This window comes from Arachis hypogaea, chromosome 10 (genome assembly GCF_003086295.3).
Source record: "Arachis hypogaea cultivar Tifrunner chromosome 10, arahy.Tifrunner.gnm2.J5K5, whole genome shotgun sequence".
NCBI classification, from domain to species: Eukaryota; Viridiplantae; Streptophyta; class Magnoliopsida; order Fabales; family Fabaceae; genus Arachis; species Arachis hypogaea.
Window position 1 is genome coordinate 32448365 of NC_092045.1, and position 16298 is coordinate 32464662.

General features: G+C 42.6%; 1 protein-coding gene across 1 annotated transcript; it reads left to right on the forward strand.

Moving 5' to 3' along the window:
* The first annotated feature begins 9952 nt into the window (after positions 1–9952).
* LOC112717492 (uncharacterized) lies at positions 9953–10309 on the forward strand. Its single transcript, XM_025769506.1, has one exon. It carries the CDS (start codon positions 9953–9955, stop codon positions 10307–10309), a length of 357 nt encoding a protein of 118 aa, XP_025625291.1.
* Positions 10310–16298: the final 5989 nt, after the last annotated feature.

Consider the following 16298-nt stretch of genomic DNA (forward strand, 5'->3'; position numbering starts at 1 on the left):
ACAACATATTCTTTATTTTATTCCAAATCAACACTATTAATTCTATTAGATCTTGTTAACGTATAAGCTATTCTATATTAAACTATTGACTAGATAAAAAGTAGTGATATTTTTATATGAAAAAAGATACCGAAAAGAATTCTAAATTTTATAATAATTTTTTCTCTAAAGTTTTAAATTTTTTAATTTTTAAAAGATGTTCTTTGAATTATCCAAAAAAAATGCTAAAAAATATTAAATATTGTCAAATTTATTGTAGACTAACAAAAATAATCAGTCGATAAACATATTACCATAAAAAAATCCGATGGTATAACTTTTGTTGGTAGCTAATTACCGTCGGATGTTTCAATCCAACAGTAATTACCGGCAAATTCTACGACGAATTATTTGACAAAAAAATATTTGGCTACCAGCGGAAATTGTTTGCCAGTAATTTTGGCACCACTATATTGTTTCGCACCATCTTATTGTCGGATTTTTCTCCTGGTAAATTCAATAATGAATTCAATTTTTTATTTTTTTAACACAATTAGTAGTCAAATTCTAAATAATAGAAATCAAATAAGGATTTTATTAAATATTAAGTGTACATATAGAATAAAAAGTCAAATAAATAAGATACAATCAAATAGTCTAGAACAAAATCCTAATCACTACAGATCCTGATAGTCATTGTCGTCGTCATCCTTCTAGTCCTGCTAAGGTGATGGTCTAGGCGGTGATGTCAGTGCCTCTCTAACAGCACCGCTACCACCAGCGCGCATCTGCTCGTGGTACAATGCTATCTGTTGCTGCATCCACTGAATCTGCTCCATCTCCTGCCTAAGCTTCAGCTTGAAGAAATCTGTGTCTGATGCACATGTGAGAATCTCGTTAAACCTCATCTCATACTGTTGTAGCTGCTAAGCCTGTTGGTGAAGGCTTTGGGTGAGACTCTGCACCTGCTCCCTCAAATCGATGCTATCCTTAGGATCGACAGGGCTGGTGGCAGAGGCAGAATAAGCCCTCAATGTAGAGGTACAGAGGTTGTTGGTAAAGAACGGTCTCAGCCCATAGACGCAATTTTTGTACGGTTCAAATGCGCTCCGAGTCAAACCTTATCAGGATCAATGATTGAATCAGCAGAGTTGTTGTCATCTTCTTCAATATGCTGAGATTGCTGGGTTGCTACCTCCAATCTTTGCTTGTAGGACTCTTGTGTAACACATGTTTTCATTAGAATGACAATTAATTGAAAATTTTATATCACATGATGTTTACTCACATAATGGTCCACAGACTGCTGATAAGCAAATCTTTCCTTATTTTCTTTCAAGGTGTGAGTATACTTGGAGGTCTCCGCTATCGTCACATCACAATCCAACTACTTATACTATACATATTGAAACAATATGTTAAATCAAGTAATAATGACATTATATGTCAAAGACAAAAACAACTTAACAATAAAAAATGAAACAATTTACATACCTATCTAACATTTGTCTTCACGAAAGTCACAAACCCTCGGTATACTTCGACGACCTGGACGATGCCCTATTAGCTCTGTTTGTGAGATCACTCTCCCAATGGATGTACGGTGCATTCTTAATGGCCGGACGGAGCAACTGAGTTAGGTGGTCGCGCTTCTTACGTACGTCCTGCATCATCTGCTGAAGCTGCCTAGCCATCTGATGGTCGAAAATCTTCCTGATCATGCTATTGTGAGTATTCTCCCATATAAATTTCTCCTGCATAAAGAAATATTTAGCACTAGTTAATCGAAATAATTAAATAAATAATTAAATAAAGTAAAAGATATAAACTGACTAAAGTTTGAATATATTGAGTTTTTACCGCCCACTTTTGAAACCATTGCTCTCTGATCTTAACAGGGATCTTCTTGTAGTTAGGCCATGGATTGTCTTACATCAGCTTAATGACATTGGTACACTCATATGTACATGCATTGTTATTTACACAAACCTATTAATAAAAAACTTAAGATTAGCAAACAAATATGTTAAACAAGAATATCAACATAAATTGCTTTTAGAAGACATTAAAATAGTACTCACGCTATTAAACCATCAGGGCAAATTGTCATCCGTACAATAGGCGATAGTGAAGGAGAATTTGGCTGGGATCCATGAGTAGGTTCCGGCACTACGGTGTCTATACCTGGAGGTGGCGTCGTCGTCAAAGTAGTGTGTTGCTGAGTGGATGGAGGTGGTGGAGGAGTCTACTCTAGTGAAGCAGCTGCACGACTTCGTGGTGACAAGAGTGGCGCAGTAGAAAAATCCACATAGTTGGGATTAGGGACCATGATGAACGGCTGTTCCTGTGCACCCATTGCCTGTGATGTCCCAGGAGTTGTTGGGGTAGAGGACGATGACTGAGAAGTCCCACGAGTAATAGTAGAAACCTTCCCTCTACCCCGATCACTAGGCCGATTCGTGACACTTCCCTTCCCTCTACCCCGATCACGAAGCCGATTCGTGACACTTCTTCCTATCGTCATGTCTGGAGAGAGAAAGAGAGAGAGAGAGAGATTTTAAAGATTTTAAAGATTTTAAGAATTTATAGATAAAACAAATTAGAAATTAAGTTTTTTAGATATATTATTCATTTCATAATTATTAATACAATATTATTCATTTAATAGCTATTATTCATTCAATGCCAAAAAGAGTTTTATTTTTAATTTCATCATTCGATTATATTTAGAATTTTTAAAAATTTTGATAAAGTTTTATCTATAATTAAAAAAAATTAAATATAATTTTTATTTTTTATTTTTTTACAAATCAAACAAAAATTTTAACGAAAATTCGGCAAAATTTCTTCTTACATTAGAAATCTCAACTAAAAAAATTAATCAAATTTTTACATAAGGAACAGTTGTAAACATTAATTAGAAGGCTTGTTTTGGGATTCAAAACTTTAATAGATTATTAATTATTAAATTTAAGCTTCCAACTTCCAAAATCTCTAAGTTCCAATTTGGTACCACAATAATCACTACTACATAAGGTCAAACTAATAATAATAATAATAAAAATAATAATAATAATAATAATAATAATAAAGAAGGGTGGAAGCAATATATATTGGGATGTAATAAATTTCAAGCTTAGAAAGAGATATGGCTTCATACGAGTAATAGCATTGTGTGCGAAAGTGACATGCAAATGCAATGCAAAACTATAAAAGACAAAGAGAAGCAAATGCATAAAATTTTGGTAGATTTTAATTAAATGAAAGCTCTTTCATTTCCAATTGCATGCCACATACGGGTGTTATTGGTTTAGTTTGGTTCGATTTTAAATCAAAAATTAATCGAACTAATATGTTTGATTCTTATAAATATATAATCGTTTGGTTTGTTATTTTTACAACAATTGAACTGAACTAATAACGATTTGATTCAGTCGATTTTTTTGGTTTTTAATTCATAATGAACAGAATAAGAATTACAATTATTAGATGTTTAAAATAGTCAATAAACTAAGATAACAAGGGTACATCATATCCAAATTCAATACATTTTTAATCCATTCTAATAACTAAACATAAAACAAACACACAAATAAACATAAAACAAACATTTAAAAATATCTAACAAATTCAATCTTAAAAACCAAACAAACCTACAAACACACTTAGCAACTAAATAACAACTAAACTAGCTCATGATTAATCTGAATCCACACCAAATTCATCTACAGTTGGTGCAGTTTCTACAAAATAAAATAAAGAACTCAATATAAATTATAAATTATAAATTAACGCGCATAAATTATGTAAGAAACTTCAACTTTTTTTGCATATCTAATTCAAGTTTTTCAACTTTCTCAATAAACTCCTCAAAATCAATTGACATTGGAGAAGCAAATAAACAATAATATATATAAAGATAACAAATGAACAACAATATAATCAATAACAACAACCAACAATATACTAACTAACAACAACAAAAATTACAACAAATTGAACAATAAATTAGATAAAAAAAAACCAACAATAACAACCAAAAAATACTAACTAGTAGCAACAACAAGAATTACAATAAATTTTATTGAACAAATTTTTTGTCTTTAGCTATTGCAGTTTTAAATGCTCTTAAACAAACTGATGACATAGTATTCAAAATAAAATACAAGAAGGCAGATGCATAGCCAAAAGAATCATAAATCAGGAACCATGTAGCTAAAGATGTTGCAGCAGATAAAAAGGGAATGAATTAAATTGATTTGAAAAATAAATTGTTAAAGAAACTCTACCCCTTCTGAAAATACCAAAATTTGCTATATACGTGTGAAGTTTGAAGCATAGCCAAAAAGATTTAATACTATATACGTGAATATATAGTGTTGTGCCTTGTCAAAAGAACAGTTCAATCTAAATGACTAACCCATTATGTGAGAGCACCAAAACAGATTTTATAATATTAATTTGCTAGTTTTGTATAGAGATCTAGACAAGATGCAAAAAATAAAAAAAAAATACTAGTATTTATTTTTAGTGAAGAGGATAAAGCATAAGATTTATAAAAAAAAGGATAATACAGCCACAAAGAACAAAAGGATGAGAAAAATCCTAGTTAAAAAAAAAAGAGGGGGAAAGACAATATAAAAATAAAGAAAACATAACTGAAACTAACCACCCAAATCATGAAATTTGCAAGATTAGGCATTTGTAGATAAAAACAAAGTTGTTCAAAATAATTGAGATTTAATTAAAAAACCTTATCAGCAGATTTCTATGCTGGAGCTTCTCTGCTTAAGAGGCGCTGCGAATGAGAGAAGGTTGGACTGATGGAATGAGAGTTAGGGGAGACGGTGAGAACTTGAGAGAGTTGAGACGGTGAGTGACTTGAGCTTTGGGAGGGAAAAAGGGAGAGGGGGAGAGAGATTTGAATTTGGATCCTCTAAAGTTTGAATTTTACTTTAAAAAATAAAGTGTGATATCTCACCATTAATTTCATAGGTAGACCAAAAATAAATATAAAAGAGAAACTATTCAAGAGTAAAAAATCATATTTTACTTTTTAAAGTAAAATTCAAACTTTAGAAGATCCAGAGATCTGATCTCATACTTATTATTAATGCCACATATTAATCTACCACGATACCTATGATTCTTATCATTTCTCATTATGAAGCGTGTGAATTTAATTATTTATGATTGAAATAAAACATTATAATAATGTAATTTTAATGAGGGGAGTGGGCTGTAGGCTGTAGCACAAAGGTATGTTGCCGCGCATTTTTTTATTATTGTAAAGTATTTTACATTAATAAGACATATACTAAAATTAATTATTAAAATTAATTATCAATATATAATATATATTAATTATTAAATTTAATATAAAAATAATATTTTTAATTTTTCATTTTGTCACTTTAATATTTTTTATGAACTGCAAAAAATTCAAAAAATGAAATAAAATTGTTACGGCTCAGCCCAAACAGCTCGCGGGTCAACTCGATCCGATGACAACCCGACCCGGACGACTGGATGCGAACGGATCACAGCGCGACCCGGACACGCGTCCCTGGCAGCTCCTCGTTACAGCTGTGAGGAAGCTTTGAGGAAGGTGGGCATGTCCTCGTAGGGCCCACCTCTGACACGATATAAATAGGGAAGGACCTGCCCTTCCCTCGAGGTATGTCATATCCTTTCACCTAATCATTTTGCCCGCCTGCACATCGCTGACTTGAGCGTCGGAGTGTCTTTGCAGGTGGCACCCCCCTCATCCTCTCTGTAACAAGTGCTCGGCTACTCGGCAAACCCAGCTCCATTGCGACCAAAGCAAGGGCGTCCCCACTCCCTTACCTACTCTCCCGATCTGTCCGGAAACCGACTACCGAACATTGGCGCCGTCTGTGGGGAGCTTTCCTTAATGGACGTTGTGCAGGGTCCTGGCGATCAGGGCCGAGGAGCCGGAGCGGAGGGGGCAGCCTCTGTCGCCTCGTTGAGAGGTCGGCGAAGGTCCCCTCGACAACTCACTGAACAGCACATGAGGGCACGACCCTTCGGGGAAACGGGCGGCGACAGCGCCATAATAATGCAGGAGTTACGGCACAGGGTCCAAAATTTGGAGCGACAGTTAGCCGACCAAGAGCGCGATGGACGAAGTACCGACCCCAGCTACACCCCGTCCCTCGAAGACCAAGAGAGAGACTCCCACCGGAGCCGCCAGCGACACACCTCCGCATCCCGAACGGACGCGGAGAGCACCCGAGAAGAGTTCCCAATCCCGAGGAGACGAAACGACAACATCATCTACTCCCGTGGCAGAGAGACGCGCCGCACGGCACGTGAACGCGAGAACAGCGAAGGAAGGTCCGGGAGGACTCGACAACCCGTGATAATGGGCGTCACCCCGTTCCACCGCTCTATCCTCGAAGTCCGGTTGCCGAAACACTTCGACAAACCAACGGACATGAGGTACGACGGAACTCAAGACCCCCTAGAACATCTCACAGCTTTCGAGGCAAGGATGAACCTAGAGGGGGTAGGGGACGAGGTAAGATGCCGAGCTTTTCCGGTGACCCTGGCGGGACCCGCGATCAGGTGGTTTAACGGCCTCCCGCAGGGATCCATCTACAGCTTCTCGGACATCAGTCGCGCGTTCCTGGCCCAGTTCACGACGCGAATAGCAAAGGCAAAGCACCCAATCAACCTTTTGGGGATAACACAAAGACAAGGAGAGCTGACCCGAAAGTACCTGGATCGGTTCAACGACGAATGCTTGGAAATTGACGGCTTAACCGACTCGGTGGCCAGCCTCTGCCTGACGAACGGCCTCCTCAACGAAAACTTTCGAAAGCACCTTACTACGAAACCAGTTTGGACGATGCACGAGATCCAGACGGTGGCCAAGGAGTATATAAACGACGAGGAAGTCAGCCGAGTCGTGGCTGCCAATAAACGGCAGTCCGGTTACAACCAAGCTTGGCAACCCGGTAACGGAGAAAGAACAAAAGAACAAGCCAGGGAGGAGGCATCAAGCAAGGCACCCAGGCCGTTCCCTCGGGTCGGGAAATTCACTAACTACACCCCACTCACTTTTCCCATCGTGGAAGTCTATCAGCAAATAGCTGAGAAGGGAATTCTGCCGAAGCCCCGACCACTTAAGGACCGTACGGGAGGAAACAAGAACCTCTATTGTGATTATCACAAGGGGTATGGCCATCAAACGCAGGACTGTTTCGACCTGAAAGACGCACTCGAACAAGCAATAAGAGAAGGTAAACTAGCAACATTCTCCCACCTTATCAGAGAACCGAGAAGGCGCTACCGCGACCAAGACGAGGAAGGCAAGACCCACTCGGCGAAACGGCGACAAGAGCCAAAAGAAAGGGACCACGGCCTCACCGTGATAAACGTGGTGACGGCCAAGAACGTCGCGCCAAAATCCCGGTCGGCACACAAGAAAGATGCTAAAGTCCTGACAGTCTCCTCCCCGCCGGCGCAAAGCTCTAAGAAGCCTCCCTCCATTTCTTTCGGCCCGGAAGATCAATGGTTCAACGACGCCCCAGAAAACCCCCATGGTCATTACGGCCAGAGTGGGAACCGGCCTCGTCAAACGGATCCTTGTCGACACAGGAGCCGATTCAAATATCATGTTCCGCAACGTGTTTGACGCGCTAGGGCTAAAGGATGCCGACCTGACGACTCACCAGCATGGGGTTATTGGGTTGGGCGACCACTTCATCAAACCGGACGGAGTAATATCCCTACCGACCTCGGTAGGGCAAGCCCAAGGCCGAAGATCGGCGATGGCCGAGTTCGTAATCCTCCGAGATTCCACTGCCTACAACATCATCTTGGGAAGAAAAACAATCAACGATTTCGAAGCCATAATCAACACAAAGCTGCTAGTCATGAAGTTCGTTACCGACGACGGATCCATAGGGTCCATAAGGGGAGACCTTGAGACGGCGGTCGCTTGTGACAACGCCAGCCTCTCCCTTAGAAAGAAGTCCAAGGAAGCATCCGGTGTGTTCCTAGCCGACCTTGATGCCAGAGTGGACGACAAGCCGAGACCAGAACCAGAAGGGGATCTAGAGAAGTTCAGAATCGGTGACGAAGGGGAAAAGTTCACATTCGTTAACAAGAACCTCCCACATGAGTTGAAGGAGCCTTTGATCAAAATGATAAGAGCCAACAGGGACTTGTTCGCTTGGACTCCAGCCGACATGCCGGGCATAGACCCAAAAATCATCTCGCATCATCTAGCCGTCAAGGCGGAAGCACGCCCGGTGGCCCAACGAAGGAGAAAGATGTCGGCAGAAAGAGCAGAGGAGGTGGCCAGGCAGACGGCCAGCCTCCTAGAAGCAGGCTTCATACGGGAAGTGGACTACTCGACATGGCTCTCGAATGTAGTATTGGTGAGAAAACACAACGGCAAGTGGAGAATGTGCGTAGACTATTCTAACCTTAACAAAGCATGCCCCAAAGATTGCTTCCCCCCCCTAACATAGATGCACTCGTCGACGCTGCGGCGGGATATCGGTATCTGAGTTTCATGGACGCCTACTCCGGTTACAATCAGATACCGATGCACTGTCCAGACGAAGACAAGACGGCGTTCATAACGCCAGCAGGAACTTTCTGCTACAAGGTAATGCCATTCGGCCTAAAAAATGCGGGGGCAACATATCAGAGGCTGATGAACAGGATATTCCACGACCTCATAGGGAAAACAGTTGAAGTCTACGTGGACGACATCCTGGCAAAAACAACACGACCTGACGACCTTTTGAACGACCTGGCGAGTGTATTCGCGTCCCTCCGTCAACACGGTATGAGGCTGAATCCCCTCAAGTGCGCCTTCGCCATGGAAGCCGGCAAGTTCCTGGGATTCATGATAACTCAGAGAGGGGTAGAAGCCAACCCGGAGAAATGCCAGGCAATACTCCAGATGAAGAGCCCGGGTTGCATCAAGGACGTCCAAAGGTTGGCAGGGCGCTTGACCTCATTATCCCGGTTTCTCGGAGCTTCGGCAACAAAGGCTCTGCCATTCTTTAACCTTATGAAGAAAGGGATGGCGTTTGAGTGGACACCCGCATGTGAAGAGGCCTTTCGGCACTTCAAGGAAATCCTGGCGGCACCACCCGTCCTCGGGAAGCCAATGGACGGGGAACCACTATACCTATACCTCGCTATAACGGGTGAAGCCCTGGCTGCAGTTCTAGTACGGGAGGACGGAAAAGCTCAACAGCCAGTCTATTTCATAAGCAGAGCCTTGCAAGGGGCAGAATTAAGGTACAGCAAGTTGGAAAAACTAGCCCTAGCACTCTTGACTTCCTCACGAAGGTTAAAGCAGTACTTCCAAAGTCACCAAGTTGTCGTCAGAACGGACCAAGGGATCCGGCAAGTACTTCAAAAACCCGATCTGGCAGGGAGAATGATGACTTGGTCCATCGAACTCTCCCAGTATGATATACGATACGAACCCCGGCAAGCCATCAAGGCGCAGGCGATGGCAGATTTTCTAGTAGAAGTAACAGGTGATCCAAGCGAAGAAGTGAGTACACGGTGGAAGCTCCATGTGGACGGAGCCTCCAACCAGACCTTTGGAGGTGCCGGGATCATCCTGGAAAGCCCGATTGGGGTTGTATACGAACAGTCGGTCAGATTCGAATTTCCCATCTCGAACAACTAGGCAGAATATGAAGCCCTTATAGGGGGCTTAACCCTAGCAGCAGAAGTCGGAGCAAGAAGACTGGAAATATGCAGCGATTCCCAAGTCGTCACCTCCCAAGTGAACGGTAGCTACCAAGCCAAAGACCCTTTGTTACAAAAGTACTTGGAAAAAGTTAAAAGCTTGAGCCAAAAGTTTGAAGAGGTCACGATCCACCACGTACCTAGAGAAAGGAACACACGGGCAGACCTCCTATCAAAGTTGGCCAGCACGAAGCCGGGAGAAGGCAACCGGTCTCTCATCCAAGGCATGACGAGAGAACCAGCGATCACATTGCACATGATAAGCCTAGGTTCTTCATGGCTAGACCCCATCACCAACTTCCTAGAACACGACAAACTCCCTAACGACGAAAAGGACGCGGCAAAATTGAGAAGGGAAGCGGCCAGATACGCCGTCATCCAAGGACAGCTGTTCAGGAAAGGGCTCAACCAGCCCCTACTGAAGTGCCTACACCCCGACCAGACGGACTACGTCCTCAGGGAAGTCCATGAGGGCTGCTGTGGGCACCACATCGGAGGCAAGGCCCTAGCGAGGAAATTAATCCGAGCTGGATACTATTGGCCGTCAATGATGGCAGACTCCAAAGAGTTTGTCAAAAAATGAGTAAAATGCCAACAGAACGCCAACTTTGCCAGGGCACCGGCCTCCGAGTTAAGCTTGTTAACGACCTCCCGGCCATTTTCTCAATGGGGAGTCGACCTCTTAGGGCCCTTCCCAGTCGGCCCTGGACAAGTCAAGTACCTCATAGTCGCAATTGACTACTACACCAAATGGATAGAGGCCGAACCACTAGCTAGCATATCCTCGTCCAATTGCAGGAAATTCATGTGGAGGCAGGTGATAACGCGATTTGGGATACCGGAAGTCGTCATCTCAGACAACGGCACCCAATTTACTGACAAAAAGTTCACGGAATTTCTTAACGGCCTGGGTATAAGACAAAGGTTCTCTTCGGTAGAACACCCTCAAACGAACGGGCAAGTGGAGTCCGCCAACAAGATTATCCTTTCAGGGCTGAAAAAGAGGTTGGATAACAAAAAGGGTGCTTGGGCCGATGAACTAGCATCGGTTCTCTGGTCCTACCGAACAACTGAACAATCCTCCACTAAGGAAACTCCTTTCCGGCTAACGTATGGGGTGGACGCGGTAATACCCGTAGAGATCGGCGAACCGAGCCCGCGGTTACTTTTGAAAGGAGTAGAGGAAACCGTGGAAAAGGACCTGATAGATGAAGCCAGGGAAATGGCCCATTTGACAGAAACAGCGCTAAAACAAAGAATGGCTCTGCGCTACAACACCAAAGTGCTCAAGAGGGAATTCGAACCGAACGATCTCGTCCTGAGGCGAAACGATATCGGCCTACCGACCCCTGGAGCAGGCAAGCTAGCGGCAAACTGGGAAGGCCCCTACAGAGTCAAAAAAGTGATGGGAAAAAGGTGCCTTCAAGTTAGAAAGGCTCGACGGCAAGGAAGTCCCGAGAACATGGAACGCGGACAACCTAAGAAGATTCTACTCCTAGAGGACGGCTCGACAAGCCGACCATTCTAGCTAAGTAGTTAATTTGCGAATTTGAACTTTGAACTTTTCATAGCGACCTACGAGTCCTTTATATGGTTACCGAATAAGATATACTTTTCATAGCAAACTTTCTCTTCTGTCTTGTCCCCCAATTTTTCAGATAAACCATCCCGTCACGACCAACGACGACGCGCGACCCCGGGACTGATCACCCCGGGAGCCCGTCAATCGCCGTTGTAACAAATGACTACGCGAAAGGTTATTAATGACGACTATAAACCAAGAACGGTTAATAGAAACGATAACACGAGCAAATGACTAAAAAAGTCAAATTGTTCATAAGCCAAAATAAAACGGCTAAAGTCAAATTATTCATAAGCCAAAATAAAACGGCTAAACAAAAGTTTTAAACAGAGGATTCATTTCTTGGGGACGTCGACAACTTTGCCGTCCTGAATGACTTTGAGAACACCAATCGCCGACGTGTCAAACTCGGGAGCAATGATTTTGACCTGAGCTTTAAGAGCCTCCTCGGTCGCCAAAATTGCACCCTTCCCCTGCTTCACGACATCTTTGTACTTAGTTTTCCACGTTGCCAAATCGACCTCCGCGGCCTGCTTTTCCTTCTCTATCTCCGCCACCCGTTTCTGCGCCGCGCCGACCTGGCTCTCCAAAGTCATTTCACGTTCGACAAGACGAGTAACCGTGGCATCCGAGTCTTTTAACTTCTTCTCAGCAGTGGCGGCTTTCTTCTCGGCAGCAGTAGCCTTCTTCTCGGCGGCGTCAAGTTTCTCATTTGATTGGGTCAACTGCTCCCGGAGAGTCTCAACTTCACTCTTCAGCTCGTTGTTAGCCTTCCCAGTAGATTCCAACCTTCTACAGAGGGACTCCATCCCGGATAGCTCAAACTCGGCCTTTCGGGCTATCACGGCGCCACGTAAAAGGGTACGGTACATCCACCTCGCCTGCCCGGCAAGGGAAGACTCATGGAAGTACTCCTCGGTACCAGGAATCAGCTGGGAATCTATAAAGTTCCCTGCGTCAAAATTCCTCTCCATAACAGTAAGAACCCCCTCAGGACTGGACGACGTTTTCCTCTTCCTCTTAAGGCTAGGGACCTCTTCCACCTCGTCGTCGGCATCCGGGTTAGACGTTGAGCCCCCGGTGCCAATCACCTCGCGGAATGGGGAAACATGAACCGCTTTGTTGACCTCAACCTGAGCAGCTTGGGCCGAGGTCCCAGTTCCGTCAACGGCGGCCTCTTGCTCGGTAGTAGCCTTGTCTTCCGGATGAGCCGCAGACTTCTCGGCGGCAGATTTTTCATTGTCCCCTTCGTCGTCACTAGTACACAAGAAAGTTTGGAATAAGTTGGGAAGACCAGTTACCGAGGCAGACATCTCCACTACGGAAAAGCAAACGAGGTCGGTTAGTCACTACAAATTGTTAGCAAAAGCAAAAAGATAAAGGATAAGTAAAGGCTTCTCACAAATATAATTACGACCGGCCTCCCGATCACCCATAAGAAGGTGAGGATTTACATGATTCCTCCCAAAGACTGCCATCAACACATCAGCAATCTTCCTATCCACCGCAGACATACCCCTATAGGTTACCTTAACAAAGGCGTTTGACCCCGCTCCGAAACTCCAATAGGTCGGAATAAGGCGTACCCCCTCTAACGACAGCCAAAAAGGATGACGACCTTTGACGGGGCGGACCTTGAAGTATTTGTCCTTAAACCCATGATAGGAGTCTTCAAATAAACCAAAAATCCTCCGACCTTGGGCAGACCGGAAGGACATAAACCCCTTTTTATGTTTCCCCTCCTTCGAAGGGTTAGTAAGGTTGAAGAAGAAAAGGAAGACATCTACAGACACCGGAAGCTCAAGATATTCACAAACCATCTCGAAGCAGCGGATTGAGGCCCAGCTGTTCGGATGCAACTGCGACGGCGCCACGGACACTCGGCTTAAAAGCGCCATCTGAAAGGCGAAAAATGGGATACGAACCCCAACTTGAGTAAACATGGACTTGTAGAACCAAATCCAGTCGGCTACTCGGGGGTGGTGGAGATTGATCTCGTACAACCTCTCGTGAGGAGCCGGGACGAAGACGTCATAATTAGATTCTTCATCAGTCCCTCCGCACAAGTACTCGGCTTGTCGGAACTCGGTGAGTTCCTCCTCACCCATTTGGTTGGGCGAATCCTTCACGTCGGAAACGACCCAGGCATAGGGATCGTATGCAGCGGGAGAAGGAGAAGCCCGGGAGACCGTGCGAGCCATACCTACATGGGGGGACCATCTAGTCAGTCTAAGAGATCGGTTGCTCGGGCCGAGCACAGACGCTACCCCCACTACTCCCTAACTAAGGGTGAAACACTATAAGTGGACAGGGAAAAACCTACCTTGGAATGATATCCCCCCCTAACGCGTATAACCACCATTGAAAGGCTACACAACAACAGTAAAAAACCAAACAGCAAGCATGCAAGAACGAAGCATGAAGCACATAAGAAAAGAATTTGAAGAATTACCTGAATTGATGGAAAGAGGATGAAATTGCAAGTCTGGGAAGATGCAAGGAGGATGTACGAAAGCACCGCAGCAACGCTCTGAAATCTTGTAACAAGGCAAAGGAAGGAGAGAGATGGGAAGTATAAAGAAATGCATAAGCACAGAACCAATTGTTTAAAAAACTGCCTCCCAAGAAGTGCGAAACACCTGGGGGCAGAATGGTCTTTGCAAACGGGATTTTTTCCACCCCATTATGAGCATTCAATGCTTTGCACAAGGAACGATACGGCGAAACGGTTGCTTATGCAAACCAAGGGACGCGCGTTAAGGGCACTTTCTCCCCACGTACGGCCGAGTTGACGAGAACAAACGAAACAGGAGACAACACGCCACTAATAGTCCCCATGACTACCACTGGCGCGTGGGGGCACTGTTACGGCCCAGCCCAAACGGCTCGCGGGTCAACTCGACCCGATGACAACCCGACCCGGACGACTGGATGCGAACAGATCACAGCGCGACCCGGACACGCGTCCCTGGCAGCTCCTTGCTACAGCTGTGAGGAAGCTTCGAGGAAGGTGGGCCTGTCCTCGTAGGGCCCACCTCTGACACGATATAAATAGGGAAGGACCTGCCCTTCCCTCGAGGTACGTCATATCCTTTCACCTAATCATTTTGCCCGCCTGCACATCGCTGACTTGAGCATCGGAGTGTCTTTGCAGGTGGCACCCCCCTCATCCTCTCTGTAACAAGTGCTCGGCTACTCGGCAAACCCAGCTCCATTGCGACCAAAGCAAGGGCGTCCCCACTCCCTTACCTACTCTCCCGATCTGTCCGGAAACCGACTACCGAACAAAAATAAAAATGTTGCTTACAGCCTTACACTTTGTAAAAGTAATAAAAAAAAACTTTTTATATTTTGTAAAAACAATACATTTATTAAAAAATGCTTTTCGTATTTTAGAAGAAGTTTATTTTATTTTCATATTTCTGAATTTTATTTAAAATTTTCATTTGAATATTACACATAAATCAAGGAATATAAGTATATAAAAATTTTTAAACGCTCCTGTTGGGCCTAATAAACTAAAAAGCGAGAATTAAAATAAAAAAGGGCCAATGAGTCTTAACTCACACGGCATTTCGTTCCCTCTCTATCTTAAAGATTTTGGACTTAACTCCTACCGAAGAAAAAAATTAATAAGTATATGAGAAGTGTATAGACTGTCTACTTATATCTAAAATTAGAAATTGTTCAATCCATTTAAAATATTTAAAATTGAAAATTGTCTATTCCACTTACCCAAAAAATAAATAAATAAATAAAGAAGAGAAGGCCTAACGGCTAAGGGCTAAGGGCATGGTGATGTCAAAAAGGTAGCTAGGCTTTGCCATTAGCATATACACCCAAATTTGTAGGACGGCTGGGGCTATATACATACACCACGTGATTCTGATCTGATAAAAGCTCTAAAGTGTGCGGTGCAGGGTGCCACTGCCAGGTTTCATTTTGTTTCTGAATTATTTGACAATTTAGTTCCTCATAACCCATGCCCCCATCCCACCGCGCACCACACCAATAGCCAATTTTCATAATTCACCTTATTTCCTTTAAATTCTAATGAAATTATTACAAATCTAATTATATTAGATATAGTGATATATATACATAAACGAAAAAGCCTAGGAAATCAATTTTATATGCCGCGAAATAATCAACATTTACTTTTGGACGTTTTTTTATTTTAAGAATTTTTTAAATTAATTTTAGATAATTTTTTAAATTTATTTACAGTCCAACTAATAGTTAATATTCTAATTGATTATCTAGTATGATTATATATACTACTGTACAATGATGCGATGGAAACAACTGGAGTATTAATTATGGCAAGGATTAGTAGTTTGTTCAGGCTATAGCATAGAAAGTTAGAAACAAAAACATCATCACATGATGGTTAATAATTTGATGCAACAATTGATGCATATTTTCACTCTTTTATTTTATTCTCTTAGCCAAGCATATCCCAATTATTGTTTGTCTAATTCTCTTGTCATAGGTTTTTTAAATTACATATATTTGTACTTTTAGCCTATTTATGATCATATTGAATTGAATTTATCTCAAATTAAGATTGTCAAATGAAAAAAAAAACAAATTAAAATTACTAAAAAATATAAAAATTAAAGGAAAAATAATCTGTTCAATTCAAATATTTATCGAAAGGGACCAAATCTTTTCTGGAGGAGGGGCTAAGTCCAAGAAAAGAAGGGTTGTTTTTGGACCAATATATTTGGCTAGGCTAATAAATTGGGTAACGTCCAACCCTATTTAGCAAAAGAATTTGGGCCTCATGAGGGGCCTTGTTTTTCTAAGACAAAAACCTAGATGTTGTATTAATACCAAAAGCAAAAACGAAATAAAATCCTAGCAAAAAAAAGAAAAAATAAGATTTTTTTTAAAATCCTAGCAGAAGTGGATTTTTACGTCATTTACTCATTTCTGTATACCCTAGGTTACTAGTTCACTATTAATAGGATCTTTTGACATTGTATCT